This window comes from Saccostrea cucullata, unplaced genomic scaffold (assembly GCF_032062105.1).
Source record: "Saccostrea cucullata isolate Sc308-1 unplaced genomic scaffold, CSIRO_AGI_Scuc_v1 ctg11137, whole genome shotgun sequence".
In the NCBI taxonomy this organism is placed as follows: Eukaryota; Metazoa; Mollusca; class Bivalvia; order Ostreida; family Ostreidae; genus Saccostrea; species Saccostrea cuccullata.
The window spans coordinates 2,504-20,388 of record NW_026922767.1 but is presented as its reverse complement, the minus strand read 5'-3'; the positions used below and the strand labels follow the sequence as shown (position 1 = coordinate 20,388).

Sequence of the window (17,885 nt, the reverse complement as noted above, 5' to 3'; positions counted from 1 at the left end):
AGTAGGGGCCAGATTCCGAGGTTAGCATATCTTGTCCTTTGTTCAGAAAAGCTTTAATTTAAAATAAGCTTTCAGCTCTAGTGAACTAGATTCAGATCATCAAAATAACTTGGAAGAGGACTGTATATGGTGCCTCATCACCACTTTCATAATATTACGGGAAGGAAAGCAGAAAATTTTCAACTGTGTGTGAAAAACTTCACAATTTTGAAATTACTGAAGCTTTTCTCAAGTATTTCATCAAAGACTCAGGGTACACTCTCAAACATCTAGTATTCATTTTATGAAATGGAATAATTTCAATAAGCCAGTATTAAGTACATTTGGTTTGTGCTCATTGCAACTTTGGTTTTATGTCACAGAACATACAAAAATAAGACACAAAATTGTTTAATATTCACCACTGCTTTCAACAGTTTATATTGTCATGCAAAATATTCACAAATTTAATCAAATCAATTTTTTTGAAAATTGTACAGCATGCATAAATATACATATTACAGTTATCTACAAGTTCAGTTCAGGAATCTCCTATACCCAACACAAGTCTATGCATTATAATATCAATGTACAGTTACCAAACAGTTATAGTACATTACAGTTTTACAGTCATTTTCCTGGTAATAGAATATTTATGAAGATTCAGCAGATCTGAAATTGAAACCCTCATTTCACGCGATACAACATTTTCCTTTGCATTCTGTGCTGAATCTCCCCTCTTCTCAACATGAAATGCAACACTTTCTGTATAGATCTTTCAGGATATTTCTGAAATGGAAAATAAATCCAAATATATAAGAATAATGGCCCAGATGTACTTGAACTTGCTGTTTGATAAAAGAATTGTGGTTTGTCTTGTGAAGTCCTGAAAAGCAGGTTGTTCACACACTAGAACATTTACCTGTGTTGGATAGTACTGTATGATTACTTTTTCAGACATTTGAGAGCATTTACCTGTCTGGTGAAGTCCTGTATGATTGCATGTTCAGACACCTGAGAACCTATGATGAATCTTCTCTTAATCTGTTTTTCTATTCGTGACAAAAGTTCTTGGTCTTCCTCTGTGGTAAATCCTTCCACACCTATGAATAAATTATACTTTTACTACATCTCATGTAAATATAGGAGACTGGTTTCACCTATTGGTTAAATAAAATTCTATTACACAGATTAATGAATTTACTCAAAAAGATTTTGCTGGTTATCTAATCACTAAAATTTCTAAAAATGATAATAGGATGTTTTTGTTTTGGAATATAATTCCCTAGAAAAAAATCAAATACATGTATTACTACTAATAAATTGAACATGGATTTCTTCTAACCAGAGAGATTTCCTGACATGGCAGCATCTAGTGTTGACACCTGGAACAGTCTCAATGCTTCATCCACCTCCCTCTCAGAGGCAAATGGCTTCAACTTCATCTTGGCCAGTGATTCAGACATCCTAATAATGGCTTCCAATTGCCTGTGACCATAAATAGTCTGTTAGTACATGTATCGTAACTGTTTGTGCATGAGAGCTGTTCAATCAATTACCCATCTTTTGATTATACTTCTACATGGATCAGAATTTTCCCAATTCATTAGCTACCTGACTGTGATAGGGATAGTGATCTTCTTGCCAGTTTCCCTCTCATATTCTCCTGCACCATTCCTCATCAAAACGTATCTGTTCTTCAACTTCTCGGCTGCCTCTGGTGACAGACGAGGGCCACACTTCCTACAAGATGCAACATCATCATATGAAACAAAAGATACGAAGTAAATGTACAGAAATTTAAAACCAATTCTGGAAAAACTTACGTTCTACAGTACTGAATATACTTCTTTAGAGTGTTAAGGTCAATCTCTCCCTCCGCCTGTTCTTCTGTCATTTGAAGAGCATTTAAGTGCACATTCATAACATGCTTTGCTAGCGTCTGTAAAAAATACATGAATGATAAAACAAGATATTCCAGACAAATATAACCATTATTTTTTTTATCAAAGAGAATTAATTTATTTTTGTAAGAAAAAAGGCAAACATACAAAAGCAAACCCAAAAATTTTCAAGTATTTATAACTAAGTTCTCAATTGGCATCTATACTAAAATATAAACTCACTGAAGTCTCACATAAGCTACCTTTCTGAAATATTTTATTAATACAGCAAGAGACAAGAAACCTCTATCTGTTAAGTCTATCATGTTTGATGTCTTAGCAACAGATTCATAACAACAGGTAAAAGACGGGTTTCATCTGCAACCTAAGGGCTACTGTTCACACAAGAGCACTGACCTTCCAACCTTAGGGCTGATATTCATCTATAACCTCTCTGAACTTCCTTTAATAAATCACTTACCATATCTCGGGATTCATTGTGCTCATCCTTCACAATGAATATCATGTCAAATCTAGATAGAATGGTCGGCATGAAATCTATATTCTCCTCTCCCTTGGTCTCATCCCAGCGGCCATACACGCTGTTTGCTGCAGCAAGAACTGAACACCGAGAATTCAAAGTTGTAGTGATTCCAGCCTGAAAAGATATAAAAATGTATTTCGAAACATCTTTAAATCAGAAAACATTAACAAGTATTTTCTCTCTATAAGCTTAGCTTCATCTTTATGAGGTTACAAATAATATGTCCCGTCTTAAGACAGGCGTATAAAAATTCTTAAAGATGTTTGATGCTGCAAAGTTCAGCTGACTTGAATTCTCTTCTCTCTTATTATGTTCCCCAAACGAAGTTGGGGAACATATTGTTTTTACTCTGTTTCTTATTATTATTATTTTTCTTCTCGGGAAAATTTTGTCCGCGAATGATCTTGTAAAGTACACATCCGATTAAGGGGAAACCTTTTTAGGGTAAGTAGGCATGTTATGTAGATTTGCGGAACGAAGGTCATTTTGCGCGCACGTGCTTGCAAGAGCGCGCACGTGCAACACGTGAAATGACCAATATGCTTGAAATTGACGTAACTTTTACATTTTTCGATGTAATGCTTTGATATTTAGAATATATAGACATATTATAAATGCAGATAAGATGACATTGTCAACATGCAATTTTGTGTGCACATGCTTGCAAGAGCGCGCACGAGCAACACGTGAAATGACCGATTTAATTGATATAGGCGTTAATTTTTACCTTTTTAATGAAATGCTTTGAGACTCATAATATAAGGATATAGTAGTAGCATAGACAATATGACATGGTCAAAATAGCAAGATCTCACGCGCATGCACGTGCGCTTCGCTCTGATTGGCTGAAACTAAAGTCTCAATATCTTTCTTGTTTTTCGATGAAATCCTTTGAAATTTTGTACATAGCCATGCATTAGGATTTCCTACAACATGATATATAACAATTTTCATGAAAACACGTGCATGCACGTGCGCTGTAATCTGATTGGCTGAAACTTTAAATAGCTATAACTCCCTTGGTTTTCAATCAAACATGATGGGATTTGGAACATAGATAGATATAATAGACTTCTACAAGAAGGTATGGTCACCATGCACATCCATACACGTGCGTGTACGTGCGCTGCAATCTGATTGGCTGAAACTTTAAATAGCTATAACTCCCTTAGTTTTCAACCAAACAGGATGAGATTTGGAACATAGATAGATATAATTGACTTCTACAAGTAGGTATGGTCACCATGCACATCCATACACGTGCGTGAACGTACGCTGCAATCTGATTGGCTGAAATTTTAATCAGCTATAACTCCCTTGGTTTTGAATGTAATGAATTTCTACAAGAAGGTATGCCACCATGTTCATGTATGCATGTGCGTGCACGTGAAATGAGTAAAATCAAAAATACACTTGAATGAGCGTATGTTTTAATACTTTTAGATTAAATACTTTAATATTTAGTATATTAAAGTATATAGATTGTGTAGACAAGATGAAATGGTCATTACGCACATGCATTCACATGCGCACGCGTGCAATGCTAAAATTTGAATGAACTTGGTACCCCTCTGGGTAAACGTTGTTAAAGTCTCAAATGCATAAAGTTTGTCTTATTTAATGAAGCTTACAGGGAATATGGCACCAAAAGGGAGATGGGGAGCGTTTGGGGAACATCTGTAACGGTCCCCGTTACAATTAGCACTAGTTACTAATTAATGCTTTCTTACTTTAGCAATTGATATGGTCTGCTGTTCCATGGCTTCGTGAATGGCTACTCTGTCATCCTCTCTCATTTTGTCAAACTCATCAATACAAACCACTCCACCATCAGCTAACACCATTGCTCCACCCTCCATTACAAAGTTCCTCTGTAAATTATCACAAGTATTACACAAACTCAGCAAAAAATGGGACTCAGGCATGAAAACAAGTTGAGATGCATTTTTTAATATCTAAGTATCGCTTGTTCTATGAATTTATAGAAAACCACTGCTTATTGTGCAATGCATTATGATTTCATATAAGGCATTAATTAAGAAATGAAAGAAAAAGTGAGCTAGCTCACATACCCCACGCTCCCCCAAAACTTGACGGTGAAACACATAATGAAAGGCACAGTGCACTTTAAATACATAGTATAGATCAAAAAGGGCAATAATTGCAAAAAAATCTTCACATCAAAATGTCTTACATATGAGGACATTTAAATGTGGAATGAAGTTTCTAGATAAATAATGGAATCAAAATTTCTTGGCATTATACAAATCCAAACATTAATTTGAAGTGGTGGGGGGGGGGGGGAGGAGGAGAAATTTTCTTGAATAATAGGCAAAACTCTTTGGGATGAAGGAAACTATGTACAACAGTTTAAGAGGAGTGGTGCTAACAAACTGTTCATCTCTATATTCTAAATATGGCCAAAAAGTCTAAGTTGGAAAGTGTGGAAATTCCCGGAAAAATAAGGGAATCGGAATTTCCTGGTAATATGCACATCTACATATTGTGTCCTAAATATCTACAAAGTTTGATGAAATTCTGTGCAGCGGTTTATGAGGAGTTGCGCTGACAAACTGTTCATCTCTATATTCAAGGTATGGCCAAATGCCTAAGTTTAAAAGTGCGGAAATTCCCGGAAAAAATAATGGAATCGGAATTTCCTGGTAATATGCACATCTACACATTGTGTCCTAAATACCTGCAAAGTTTGACGAAATTCTGTCCAGCGGTTTATGAGGAGTTGCGCTGACAAACTGTTCATCTCTATATTCAAGGTATGGCCAAATGCCTAAGTTAAAAAGTGCGGAAATTCCCGAAAAAAATAATGGAATCGGAATTTCCTGGTAATATGCACATCTACACATTGTGTCCTAAATACCTGCAAAGTTTGACGAAATTCTGTCCAGCGGTTTATGAGGAGTTGCGCTGACAAACTGTTCATGTCTATATTCAAGGTATGGCCAAATGCCTAAGTTAAAAAGTGCGGAAATTCCCGGAAAAAATAATGGAATCGGAATTTCCTGGTAATATGCACATCTACACATTGTGTCCTAAATACCTGCAAAGTTTGACGAAATTCTGTCCAGCGGTTTATGAGGAGTTGCGCTGACAAACTGTTCATCTCTATATTCAAGGTATGGCCAAATGCCTAAGTTAAAAAGTGCGGAAATTCCCAAAAAAAATAATGGAATCGGAATTTCCTGGTAATATGCACATCTACACATTGTGTCCTAAATACCTGCAAAGTTTGACGAAATTCTGTTCAGCGGTTTATGAGGAGTTGCACTGACAAACTGTTCATCTCTATATTCAAGGCATGGTCAAATGCGTAAGTTAAAAAGTGAGGAAAATCCGGGAAAAATAAAGGAATCGGAATTTCCTGGTAATATGCACATCTACATATTGTGTCCTAAATATCTGCAAAGTTTGACAAAATTCTGTGCAGCGGTTTATGAGGAGTTGTGCTGACAAACTGTTCATCTCTATATTCAAGGTATGGCCAAATGCCTAAGTTAAAAAGTGCGGAAATTCCCGGAAAAAATAACTGAATCGGAATTTCCTGGTAATATGCACATCTACACATTGTGTCCTAAATACCTGCAAAGTTTGACGAAATTCTGTCCAGCGGTTTATGAGGAGTTGCGCTGACAAAAAAAGAGGGCTGACTGACGGACTGAATGACTGACTGACGGACGGGTCAAAAACATTATACCTCCCGCAACTAGTTGCGTGGGGTATAATAAATAAGTTTATAAACTTCAATGGGAATTGAAGTGGGTCGGTCACGTGATCAAATCCTGTGAAGGCCAAAGGCCTTCTCAGAAGATTTGATCACGTACCGACCCACTTCCATTCCCATTGAAGTTTATAAACTTGTTATTTATTACTTATATATACATTTGAGACAGACGATTGAATACTTTCGAATATAAATTATTGCACTAACCGTCCGTCGTAGATTTTTAAAAATGACGCAAGGTGTAAATCGGCTTGAATGGCGGTTATGCTTCGAATTCAGCAGGCTAAGGATTTTATTTCTAAGAGAATATTTTGTGAAAGGCTACCTGTGATCAGTAGTAGTGAACAAATTTTTGTCTGGGAATATTTCTATTCATGAAAATTGATAATTAATGCTGAAAAAACACAAGAAACACGTCAGAAGATTGATGATAAAAAGCTGGAAGAATTTCGGTCGCCAGAAAAGGATGGATGATCCGATGGATGGAAACACTTGACAGTGCCAGTTAATTTGCAATCAGTATTTAAGATCAAAAACATTTAACCTACGATATCAGTAACTACGTAAAGGCATATTTATGATGTAAACAAAACACGGGGACACTAGCGAAAACTTACATTGAACTACGACAGGGCCGAGGTGTTTGTCAGCTGTTCGTGGCGTGATACAATGCTTTGATATTTTCCAACAGATTTACACATTTATTGTGAGTAGAATTTGATGAAAAAATTATAGTTTATCATGAAGATTTAACTAAAAGTATACCAAAAATAAGGATAAACGTTAGAGACTGTACAGCTGAAAAAAATGACATAAAACTTGTAAACAAAAGCTAGGCCCTAGTTTCCATCGGTATATTCTCCATGTATACACAGGTTAAATCGATAGCCAAATAACTGTATAAAATACTTGTTAACGTTGTAAAGAAAATAATTATTATTTCACTTGCATACTTTGTTCATTTTTATACATGAAATGCTAGTAGAGCAAGTCATTTTATATTTATGCTCCAGTAGATATTATTGCGCCGTGTGATTAGGTCACATATTGACCTCTGACCTCAGACAAACTTCATACAGAATTGAAGATATTTGTTCTCCATATGTTCATATAATAGAGAGATACCACAAATGTATATATTCCAAGTTTAAGGATTTTACCGTTTGTGGATCCCTCATTACTGATGCTGTCAAACCAGCTGCACTGCTTCCTTTTCCAGATGTGTACACACCAATAGGAGAACACCTCTCCACAAACTTCAGGAGCTGGGATTTGGCAGTACCTGGATCCCCCAACATCAATATGTTTACATCACCTCTCCTCATCAAACCATCTGGCATTCTATTTTAATAGATAGATGAAAGGGTTTTTTGTTTTTTTAAAGGATAGAAAAATTTACGACACTTTACAAAAAGAATCTTCAGTGACATATGTAATAGCTACCTCTTTCTTGAACCTCCAAACAAAAGACACGAGATGGCCTTTTTAATATCCAAACTTCCATAAATAGAGGGTGCAATACTTTTGGCAATGGTTTCATATATGTTTGGGTCATTAGCCATTCTCCTGAACTCTTCTTCATCTCCTGGTGTGATGGGGGCTGCCCCTCCCCTTCCTGATCCATCATTGTCAACCTTGATACCCAGGACCCTGAAGTAGGGGCTTCTTATACCCACATTCACTTTGTCTCGGCCACCTCCTTTCTACAGAAAATAGAGTATTTGTAAGAACAACATGCTTTTCAAAGGCATGTACCGTAATTTTCGGAAAATAGGTCAATGGGGTATATAGGTCAAAAGGCTCATTTTCAGCCTTAATTTTTGAAAAATCCTAAGATAGGACGAACTTACTATATAGGACGAGGCTTTGTTTCTCGTTTTCTAAAGATTCTTACGCAGATACAACGTATCAGAACAGGTAAACCTCTAAAATTACCGGGTTAATTCCGTGACATGAACGTATCAAGAAAACAAACGGGTATTTTAATGAGTACCGCATTTAAATAAAGTTAAAAAAAAAAAAATGCAGTTAAAACTTCTTCGAATTGTGTTACTACTTATTTTTCTCCAACTTGCCTGTTCAATGCCTCTGTAGTTTCATACTGTTCTTAAACCACAGGCATAAATAAGACGTAAATATGTTCTTATTTTACAGCTATAATTCGGGAAATACCCGAGATCAAAGAATAATAATTCTGATTTCAATGTGTCACAATTGGATCCGTCCGATCAGAGTCTAGACAGCTGCCTTTTGGGGTCCCCCAAGGATCTGTACTCGGACCGAAATTGTATTGCCTCTTCTCCAAACCCATTGGAATCATATGCCACCGCCATGGAATGATATATCACTGCTATGCAGATGATACACAAATCTACATGATCATAAGACCACTGGAAAATTGGAACAATTACTTTTCTCGACTTGAAGCGTGTCTTAGTGAAATTGGTTCATGGATGACATCAAACCTACTCAAACTAAACCAAGAAAAGACCGAGCTAATAATCTTCTCCACAAAGCAACACCAGAAGTATCTGCCAACATTACAACTAAAAGTTGGTGATAATATCATTGAAAGCGTGCCATGCGTAAAAAATCTAGGTGCATTTTTCGATCAACACCTTACTATGGAAAAACAGGTATCCTCGGTTGTCAAGTCATGCTATTTTCAAATAAGCAATATTGGACGAATACGGCGCTTTCTAACAAAAGAAGCCTGCAAGACCATGGTGAATGCCGTTATCACTGCCAGGCTGGACTATGGGAACTGCCTTCTATATGGAGTGTCAAAGGCCTTACTAGACCGGATTCAAAAAGTCCAGAACACGGCAGCTCGCTTAGTTACGAGATCATCGAAACGGGAGCATATTACACCTATCCTAGCTGATCTTCATTGGCTACCTGTTTCTTTTCGTCCACAATATAAAATCTTGACATATGTCTACCAATCCTTACACGGGTTGGCTCCATCGTATATCAAAGATCTTATAATGGAATACAAGCCGACCAGATCACTGCGATCTGAGTCAACATCACGGTTAGTTGTTCCTAAGATCAGGACGAAGACATATGGTGAACGTCGACTTGGTTGGGCAGCAGCATTTTTGTGGAACGACCTTCCTAATGATATACAGCAGGCCCAGTCCCTGGATATTTTCAAAAGACAATTAAAGACGCATTTTTATAGAATAGCTTTTTAAATTTTAGGTGCTCAAATTTTAGCAGCAAATCATAAATCACATATGATGTTCTTTTATTGAGTTTTATTGATGGTGTAATTGTATTTTGTATGTAATTTGTAGTATTTTAATGTTATAATTCCGAGCACATATATGAGTATGGATTAATATTTTATATATGTTTTCATAGCTTTTAAATTATGTTTACTTGCGTTTTATTGTACAGCGCTTTAGAGTTAAATTATTAATATTTAGCGCTTTATAAATTCATATATTATTATTATTATTATTTCAGAACAACTTGGACACATTCCTAATATATTTTAATTCAGACTTTATTTACTGGTGGACGACAATTGCTTCGATGTCCGCCATTTTCATTTTTGTTCTTCAGGGATTTGTTAAAACCCGCAAACGACCATTGAATGTATATATATATAAAGCAACAGTAAAGAATTGAAATAATATTACCACGCTATAAGTTTAATTTATAAATTTAATTGAGAGTACAGATACATTCACAATTTGACAGTCATGAATTTCATGGCTTTGTTTGTTCAATGATGTGTAACACTAATACCCTATAATGGCACGTGGATTTGCTAATCATGCCCTGCGGGTATTAAACCAACACAGGTGTAAAAACCTTTGCGTGTACACACAGTGTAAATCCTTTTATCTGTCAGACAATTAAAATTCTGTTAGAAGCCAATCTTTGTATAGCGGTAATCGTGATCTTGAAAAATTTTCCGTATTTTAAATTTTGATATGGTTGCGGTTTTACTTTTAGTAAACGGTAGCGACTTCCTAACTTCACAAGATGGCTACCGTATGATGGATAACACGTTGAGGAATTATTTACTTGATAAAGCAGTTTTTTCCTTTGTCATCAACGGATATTTAATGGAATTAATTTTGTAAGAAAGCTATAGAATAAATACTTTATTGTATACCTGGGCATTAATTTTTCTGCGTAAAATAATAAAAAAAGTTATGAAAGTGGCACAGATTTGCTTTGAAATTGACGTAAATTTCATTGATTTTGGGGGCATTTTTCGTAAACTTGAGCCTTAGAAAGGTCGAATTCGTATATTGGGCGACCCCAGCGGTTCTGAGAAAAAAAGTATCGACCTATTATCTGAAAATTACGGTAATCATCATAAATGAATTTTATTTCATTTTACACAGAACTAAAACTTGCACAAACCTTTTTTAGTGAGGCAAATATTGCTATCATGAAATCTGATTGTTGCTTTGTCCAGTCGATGCCAAAGTGAATTTTTGAGAGCAGAATGTCTCATGTAATTATGCGAAAAAATCGTAATTAAAACTGATTTACAGGAAACACTTACTGTTGGTTTGCCAGTCTTTTTGATGGAGTAAATTCCTACTACAGTTACTCTGTTACCAGGCACAACTTTATCACACATGTACCTGAAAAACACATTTTGTTGGTAAGTACAAGGAGAAATGAGCAATCTTTCTTCTAGCTGAGTAACCATGAAAACCTTAAGAGTTCTTGACATCGTTGCTATAATCCCTACCTGTCACAATAGAGCTGCATGTGTCTTGGCAGTTCTCCATTAGGCACAGCCTCAGGTGCTTCCTGGAGTTTCAGGACCTGGAAATCCACACACTTACATTTATCTGGCACGATGTAAAATGGGTCAACTGGACACTTGGGTCTCCCTGCCTGTTCACTTGAAAAAAAAAAAGTAATACATCTGTTTCTTTAAAAAAGAGAATAAAGCATGCAAAACTCAGCAGACAGAGTATTGCAAATGTGCGTTCGCATTTAAACAAACCAGAAGTCTCTGTCGAGACTGTAGCTCTACTGGTTTGTACTTATCAAAAACCATTGCACTATTTTATGTATCTTTGTGTAGTCTACTTGTTGCCAACTTATATATATTGAAATCAGACCAAAACTGTAGAAGGAGTAGCGTTTTTAAGGAATTTCACAGAAAATTCTATTTTTAGTTACCATGGCAACACCGTTCATCTAAATCAAAAACCGATGCACCATTCTATGTATCTTAGTGTAGTCTACTTGTGTGCCAAGTTATACTGAAATCAGACAAAAACTGTAGAAGGAGTAGCGTTTTTAAGGAATTTTACAGAAAATTCTATTTTTAGTAACCATGGCAACACCGTTTATCGAAATCAAAATCCGATGCACTATTCTATATATCTTAGTGTAGTCTACTTGTCTGCCAAGTTATATTAAAATCAGACAAAAACTGTAGAAGGAATAGCGTTTTTAAGGAATTTCACAGGAAATTCTATTTTTAGTAACCATGGCAACACCGTTCATCGAAATCAAAAATGGATGCACTATTCTATGTATCTTAGTGTAGTCTACTTGTGTTCCAAGTTATACTGAAATCAGACAAAAACTGTAGAAGGAGTAGCGTTTTAAAGGAATTTCACAGAAAATTCTATTTTTAGTAACCATGGAAACACCGTTCATCGAAATCAAAAATGGATGCACTATTCTATGTATCTTAGTGTAGTCTACTTGTGTGCCATGTTATATTGAAATCAGACCAAAACTGTAGGAGGAGTAGCATTTTGAAAGAATTTCACAGAAATTCTATTTTTAGTAACCATGGCAACATCGTTCATCGAAATCAAAAATCGATGCACTATTCTCACAGGTACTTGTGGACAGGACCCCCCTCCAACTATACACCCCCTGGTCAAAATATTTTTTTTTTCTTTTTTTGTCTTGAATTATGTTTCTAGTACTTATTTACAACGTATTCCATATGAAAAATCCAAAAAATAACATAGATTTAACGATTTACTAAAAAAGTCATACCCTGGTATTATAAAATAGAGAAGGTAAGTCACTTCGGGTTGTTAATTCGGACCCCTCTTGATTATCGGGCCTAAAATATCATATACCTACTACATGTCACCAAAATGTGTCATGATATCTTGTTTCGGTAGAGACTTTTGTCGTTAATCGTGCCATTCAATTGCCCAGACATTCCCCAGTTATCCGAGTATTCAGCATCAAACGTGAAAAATTTGGAAATGTCAAAGCAGAAATTACGGAAGTGATCCAAAAACGACACCTAGCGGGTAACTTTCTGGTTCCGAGTGTCATAGAATGAAGGGAAAAGCCAGAGGACTACGAAAAAGTTCGGGAAAATTTTGATTAAAGTCGAAATCGATTCATTAGAATTTAAATTTTGCTGCAGATTTTCGAGATGAATTAGGATCGTCTTCAATATTCTTTTTAGAGGATTTGTTACTGATACAATATAGTGTTTTAAAAATCGCATAGAGACATTAAATGACATGTAACCCCCCTTTTCTACGTGGATATGTTTAGGCAAACTCAACTTTTATTTTCTAGTGACTGTGTCTGCGTAAAGGTGGATTTCTGTTAAAGTGTTTGTTTAAATAAATAAATACAACCAGAAATGTGCTTATTCAAAACAGCACAAAAATCATTATTCCATTTGCTGTGAGTTCTGAACTCGCTATATTATTTAATATATGGAATTATTATTTTGATTAAACTACAAATGTAGAGAAAGGTGTTTTGAGAGAAGAAAATGCAAGTTTTATGAATGGTTGTACAAATACATCCCATCCAATATTCAGTAGTCAAAATCTAGTACATGCGGGCACGTAGCATTGTTTTTTGAAAGTGGGCGGGGGGGGGGGGGGGGGGGGGGGGGGGGGGCAGAGAAAAATGTTTTTTTACTTGCCTGTAAAAGTTGACAAGCCAAAAAAAGGGGGAAAATGCCCAAACACGAAAATCCTATTTCGGGGGGGGGGGGGGGGGGGGGGGGGGGGTTAGTGGCCAACCTTTTTCAAGGCCAACTCCCTTTTACTTCAATTTTTTTGCATACAATACCACATTTTCTTCATATCACTATACTGTGGTAAGAAGTTGGGGGGGGGGGGGGGGGGGGGGGGGGGGGGGGTAACCTACCTTCCAATCGACATGTTCAATATTACATGTAAAGGTAATGTTGGGAAAAAAGTGGGGGGGGGGCAGCCCCCCTGCCCCCCCCTATTGCTACATCCCTGAGTACATGTACTACAAGTGACAATATTAAACGATGGCTGTTAGATAAGACATACCGAATTGGCGAAAGAAGTTTTAAAAAGTCTCTAAATTTATACCCAGACAGGCTCGTAGGAAGCAATTTCAGACTGGGGGATGGGGAACAGCCAAACATTTTTAGTTAGTACACTATGCTATCAACTAAAAATTCCCCAACAAGCAAAAAAAATGTCACTGGTTTTTATTGAGGGGCACGAGCATATAGTACCTCACAGCATATTATAAAATACACATGTATACTAATATTATTCCTACGGCCATGTTAGATAAATAAAAAAGTTAAGCTTCTTTAATAAAGCAGCTAGATATACACAGTCAAGACCAGAAACAAACTCCGAGGCTGTAGTTAGGACAATTAACGAGAGAATGTGATAATGAAAAGATCCGATTTTCATTTATTTTTAAGAAATCTTCATAAATGCTTTAATTCTTTGGCAAGTGAGAATCATTGTATAAGATAATTAATTTCATGATATCGGAATTATTGTAGATTGGGGTGGGGATGGGGGTGGGGGTTACATGTGTTTTTATGTCTATATGCGATTTTTAATACGCTATATGGTATCAGTGATAAATCCTCTAAAAAGAATATTGAAGACGACCCTATTTCATCTCGAAAATCTGCAGCAAAATTTAAATTCTAATGAATCGATTTCGACTTTTTTCAAAATTTTCCCGAACTTTTTCGTAGTCCTCTGGCTTTTCCCTTCATTCTATGACACTCGGAACCAGAAATTTTCCCGCTAGGTGTCGTTTTTGGATCACTTCCGTAATTTCTGCTTTGACATTTCCAAATTTTTCACGTTTGACGCTGAATACTCGGATAACTGGGGAATGTCTGGGCAATTAAATGGCACGATTAACGACAAAAATCTCTACCGAAACAAGATATCATGACACATTTTGGTGACATGTAGTAGGTATATGATATTTTAGGCCCGATAATCAAGAGGGGTCCGAATTAACAACCCGAAGTGACTTACCTTCTCTATTTTATAATACCAGGGTATGACTTTTTTAGTAAATCGTTAAATCTATGTTATTTTTTGGATTTTTCATATGGAATACGTTGTAAATAAGTACTAGAAACATAATTCAAGACAAAAAAAGAAAAAAAAATATTTTGACTAGGGGTGTATAGTTGGGGGGGGGGGGGGGGGGGGGTCCTGTCCACAAGTACCTGTGACTATTCTATGTATCTTAGTGTAGTTTACTTGTGTGCCAAGTTATATTGAAATCAGACCAAAACTGTAGGAGGAGTAGCATTTTGAAAAATTGTTTACAGACGGACAGACAGACAGACGGACGGACGCCGGACGCATTACTATCGCATAAGCTCTTCTGGTCTCTGACCAGTAGAGCTAAAAATCAAAAAGGAGTCCTGAGTTGCCATGCCCAATTATTTTTGTCCACTTTCTCTTTTTTGTGTATGCTGTACTTACGTGTTGCATTTCCTTGGCAGAGCATACCCTTCCAGACCAGGATTCACAGGAATGTTATTCAGTGTATTTTTACAACTTCTGCATTGGATGGTCAGTTTGGTTGCTTTTGCCTTGATTGCTGATGCTGCTATAATAATGCCTGGAATTTTCACCAACCTAGCCATTTGTTCCGACTGAAAAATACAATATTTACTTTCATGGTACTATAAACAAGCATATATTAATGCACAAAATTGGTGTTGTAGCAAATAGATACAATAAGAATTTAATGAAGTATCTTAACCTTGAGATCTCGCAGTCCACAAGGATTGGCGTTTGACAACAACATGACTTGTATGTCATGGACGTCCTCTTCTCCTTCAGGGCGAGGGCGTGTCACCTCATCAGCAACTTCTTTTGCCGCATCCTCAAACTTTAAAGGAAGAGAGCATGAAAGATTGGCCCAAGTAAGAAGAATCTAACTGCCTTAGGACAAGCCCCATTAGATGGAAAACATCATTATAATGTTCAATGGCAATTCTTTCTAGATTCAGATTGGTCCCAATCTCTTAAACTATATCATTCTGTAAGTCTAAATATAAACAAAACCTTTTTCCATTTTCTTAAGTTTCTATAACATTTTAACAAAAATCACCTTCCAAATAATAACACTTACTAAAGGGAGGTGTTCGGTTGGAAGCTTTGAAATCTTCTCTCCAAGCGCTTCATCAAAGCTGGAAACATCTTCAATTTCCACTTCAAGCCAATACTGTCCCAAGTTGTAGTTCCGTTTCAACTGATCTCTGAAATTTAAGAGTTGTTTAAACAACAGTTTGAAAACAAGGTACAGACAAAGACAATCTCTGAATCTTACTTACCCCCAATAAATAAACAATAAACAGGTTGGGACCAATCGCCCATATGGGATATAATAGTCCGTTTGGGATATAATATCCCAAATGGGCTATATATTTACAGTGCAAAAGTTGGAAATTTTTATTTTGGCAATTAATATCATAAACAGGTTGGGCACACACCGCCAAATGGTCATTTAACCCCGTTTGGTGGTCAATCGCCCATATCGGCGTCTTTTTTTACCTACCAAATGGTGGTCTTTTTTATTCAAATCCAATTTTCATTGAAATAAAGCAAAAGCGCATTTACTTAGGCATTGGGGAACTTTAATCAACATATTCCTCGCACATTTAATAACATTTAGTCAATTTTCCATGTGGAATTTCTGTGGAACTTTGTAGAAACGAAACCCACAGATGTTCGTGACGGCCGCACTATTTGATCAAACAATACCAAAAAATATATTCTTGTGTATAGTTCCGTAAAAAATACATTCAGACAAGTGATGTTAGTCTAGAGAAGTAACTTTTCAAATGATCTTTCAATCTGCGTCTATATAAATCTCTGTAAAATCCGGTTAAACACAGGCTCCTCGTATCTTACTCGTATGGTGGACACTTCTTGCCATAAATAAATATTCATTTTTTCTAAATTTGAAGGTAACATTTATTCTTTATTTTCTTTTAGGATGAAGTTACGATTTCTGTGCGACCCTTTGTGGTTTAGTATGCATATCTATGATGTATCTACTATATTTATTAAATATTTTTGAATAAAAGATTTACGAAGTGACAGTTACAATTATTCTTGTTTTTATTCCAAGATTATTGTTTTCGAATGATTGTTTTATCAAGAATTCACTGCATATCTTATTTTTATAAAGAATAAAGCCATTGCATACGAAATAAACGAAACAAAAGCAAATTTTTACCCTTCCTCTAATTTTACTTTTTGAAAATTAACACTAATGGGCCTCCGTAGTTAAATCAGTCTTTTGACCCAAGTTTGGAAAAGATCGTCATTTTTTATTTATTGGTTTATATAATTGATCGGTTGCCCGGATGACAGAAATATTAAGTTATAAACACAATTGATAGGTGCAACTACGCGCGAGATGGAGGGAATTTTTCTTTTTAAGTTAAAACACAGAAACCGCACACTTGTTTACATAGGTGACGATTTTGTCAAATATTTAAAGGACACTGCGCAAAAAAGTCTGCTTTGAAATTTTGATTTTTTTCGTTCAGAGTACAGATAAATATCTATACTTTATTCCTCGTGAGTTGAAATTATGCACCATTTCACATCATTCCAGAGAAGTGAACAGAACGATTTTTCTCTCCCATTTGGTGGTTAATAAAGACGCCGATATGGGCGAATGACCACCAAACAGGGGTTAAATGACCATTTGGCGGTGTCTGCCCAACCTGATAAATCCGCATTAAAACACTTAAAAAGGAATAACTTTTGTTAGGCAAGTTTTTCTGCAACCCTACAGTTTGTAAGATTGATCCCCAAGAAGTTAAGGAACTTCCGAGGGATCAATCTCCTAAACAATGGGCATACAGAAAAACTTGTCAACCAAAAGTTATTCCTTTTTAAGTGTCCTAATGCGGATTTATGATATATATAGCTAAAATAAAAATTTTCAATTTTTAATACACTGTAAATTTATAGCCCATTTGGGATATTATATCCCAAACGGACTATTATAACCCATTTGGGCGATTGGAATAACGACATATTAACGAGATGATATTCACCTATATGTATACGAAAAGTTTCCTTCGTGAAATTGACGTATGAAATCCTTTAAACGTTTCTTCACTTGTTGTCTGTTGATTTGATTATCATCTGTTTGTTCCTCTGATCCAAAGTTATCGCTGAAGAAAACTCCACCTTCGTCAAATCCTGCCATCTTTTTGTTTTGTTCACGTGCTTACAATTGGCGCGAAACTTTGGCGGACTTTTCATCTCCTAAAATTTAGATGAGTTCCGAATAAAAAAAAAGATAAGTCGTACTTAATTCAAGTCGGTTTGTGAATGGGCATATCAGTATTTATAGTATATGAGATATATCAGCTGCTCAGTCTGATTAGTTAGCTATAATATGACAGCGACAGCCGTCGTAAAAATGAAAAATTAGCATTTTAGATCATTTTTGACACCAGATTCGTAGTAAACAGTAAAACTTTTCTTCAAAC

General features: G+C 35.9%; 1 protein-coding gene across 1 annotated transcript; it reads right to left on the bottom strand.

Moving 5' to 3' along the window:
• Nucleotides 1-394: 394 nt before the first annotated feature.
• On the bottom strand, nucleotides 395-17,647 carry LOC134262397 (DNA replication licensing factor mcm5-like). The gene is made up of 15 exons (XM_062744776.1): nucleotides 17,445-17,647; nucleotides 15,503-15,629; nucleotides 15,131-15,259; nucleotides 14,848-15,020; nucleotides 10,866-11,021; nucleotides 10,674-10,755; nucleotides 7,589-7,848; nucleotides 7,306-7,486; nucleotides 4,137-4,277; nucleotides 2,344-2,520; nucleotides 1,806-1,921; nucleotides 1,594-1,722; nucleotides 1,325-1,467; nucleotides 955-1,082; nucleotides 395-768 (listed from the first exon to the last, which is right to left on the bottom strand). Exons 1-15 carry the CDS (start codon nucleotides 17,597-17,599, stop codon nucleotides 667-669), a joined length of 2,199 nt encoding a protein of 732 aa, XP_062600760.1. The 5' UTR covers nucleotides 17,600-17,647; the 3' UTR covers nucleotides 395-666.
• Nucleotides 17,648-17,885: the final 238 nt, after the last annotated feature.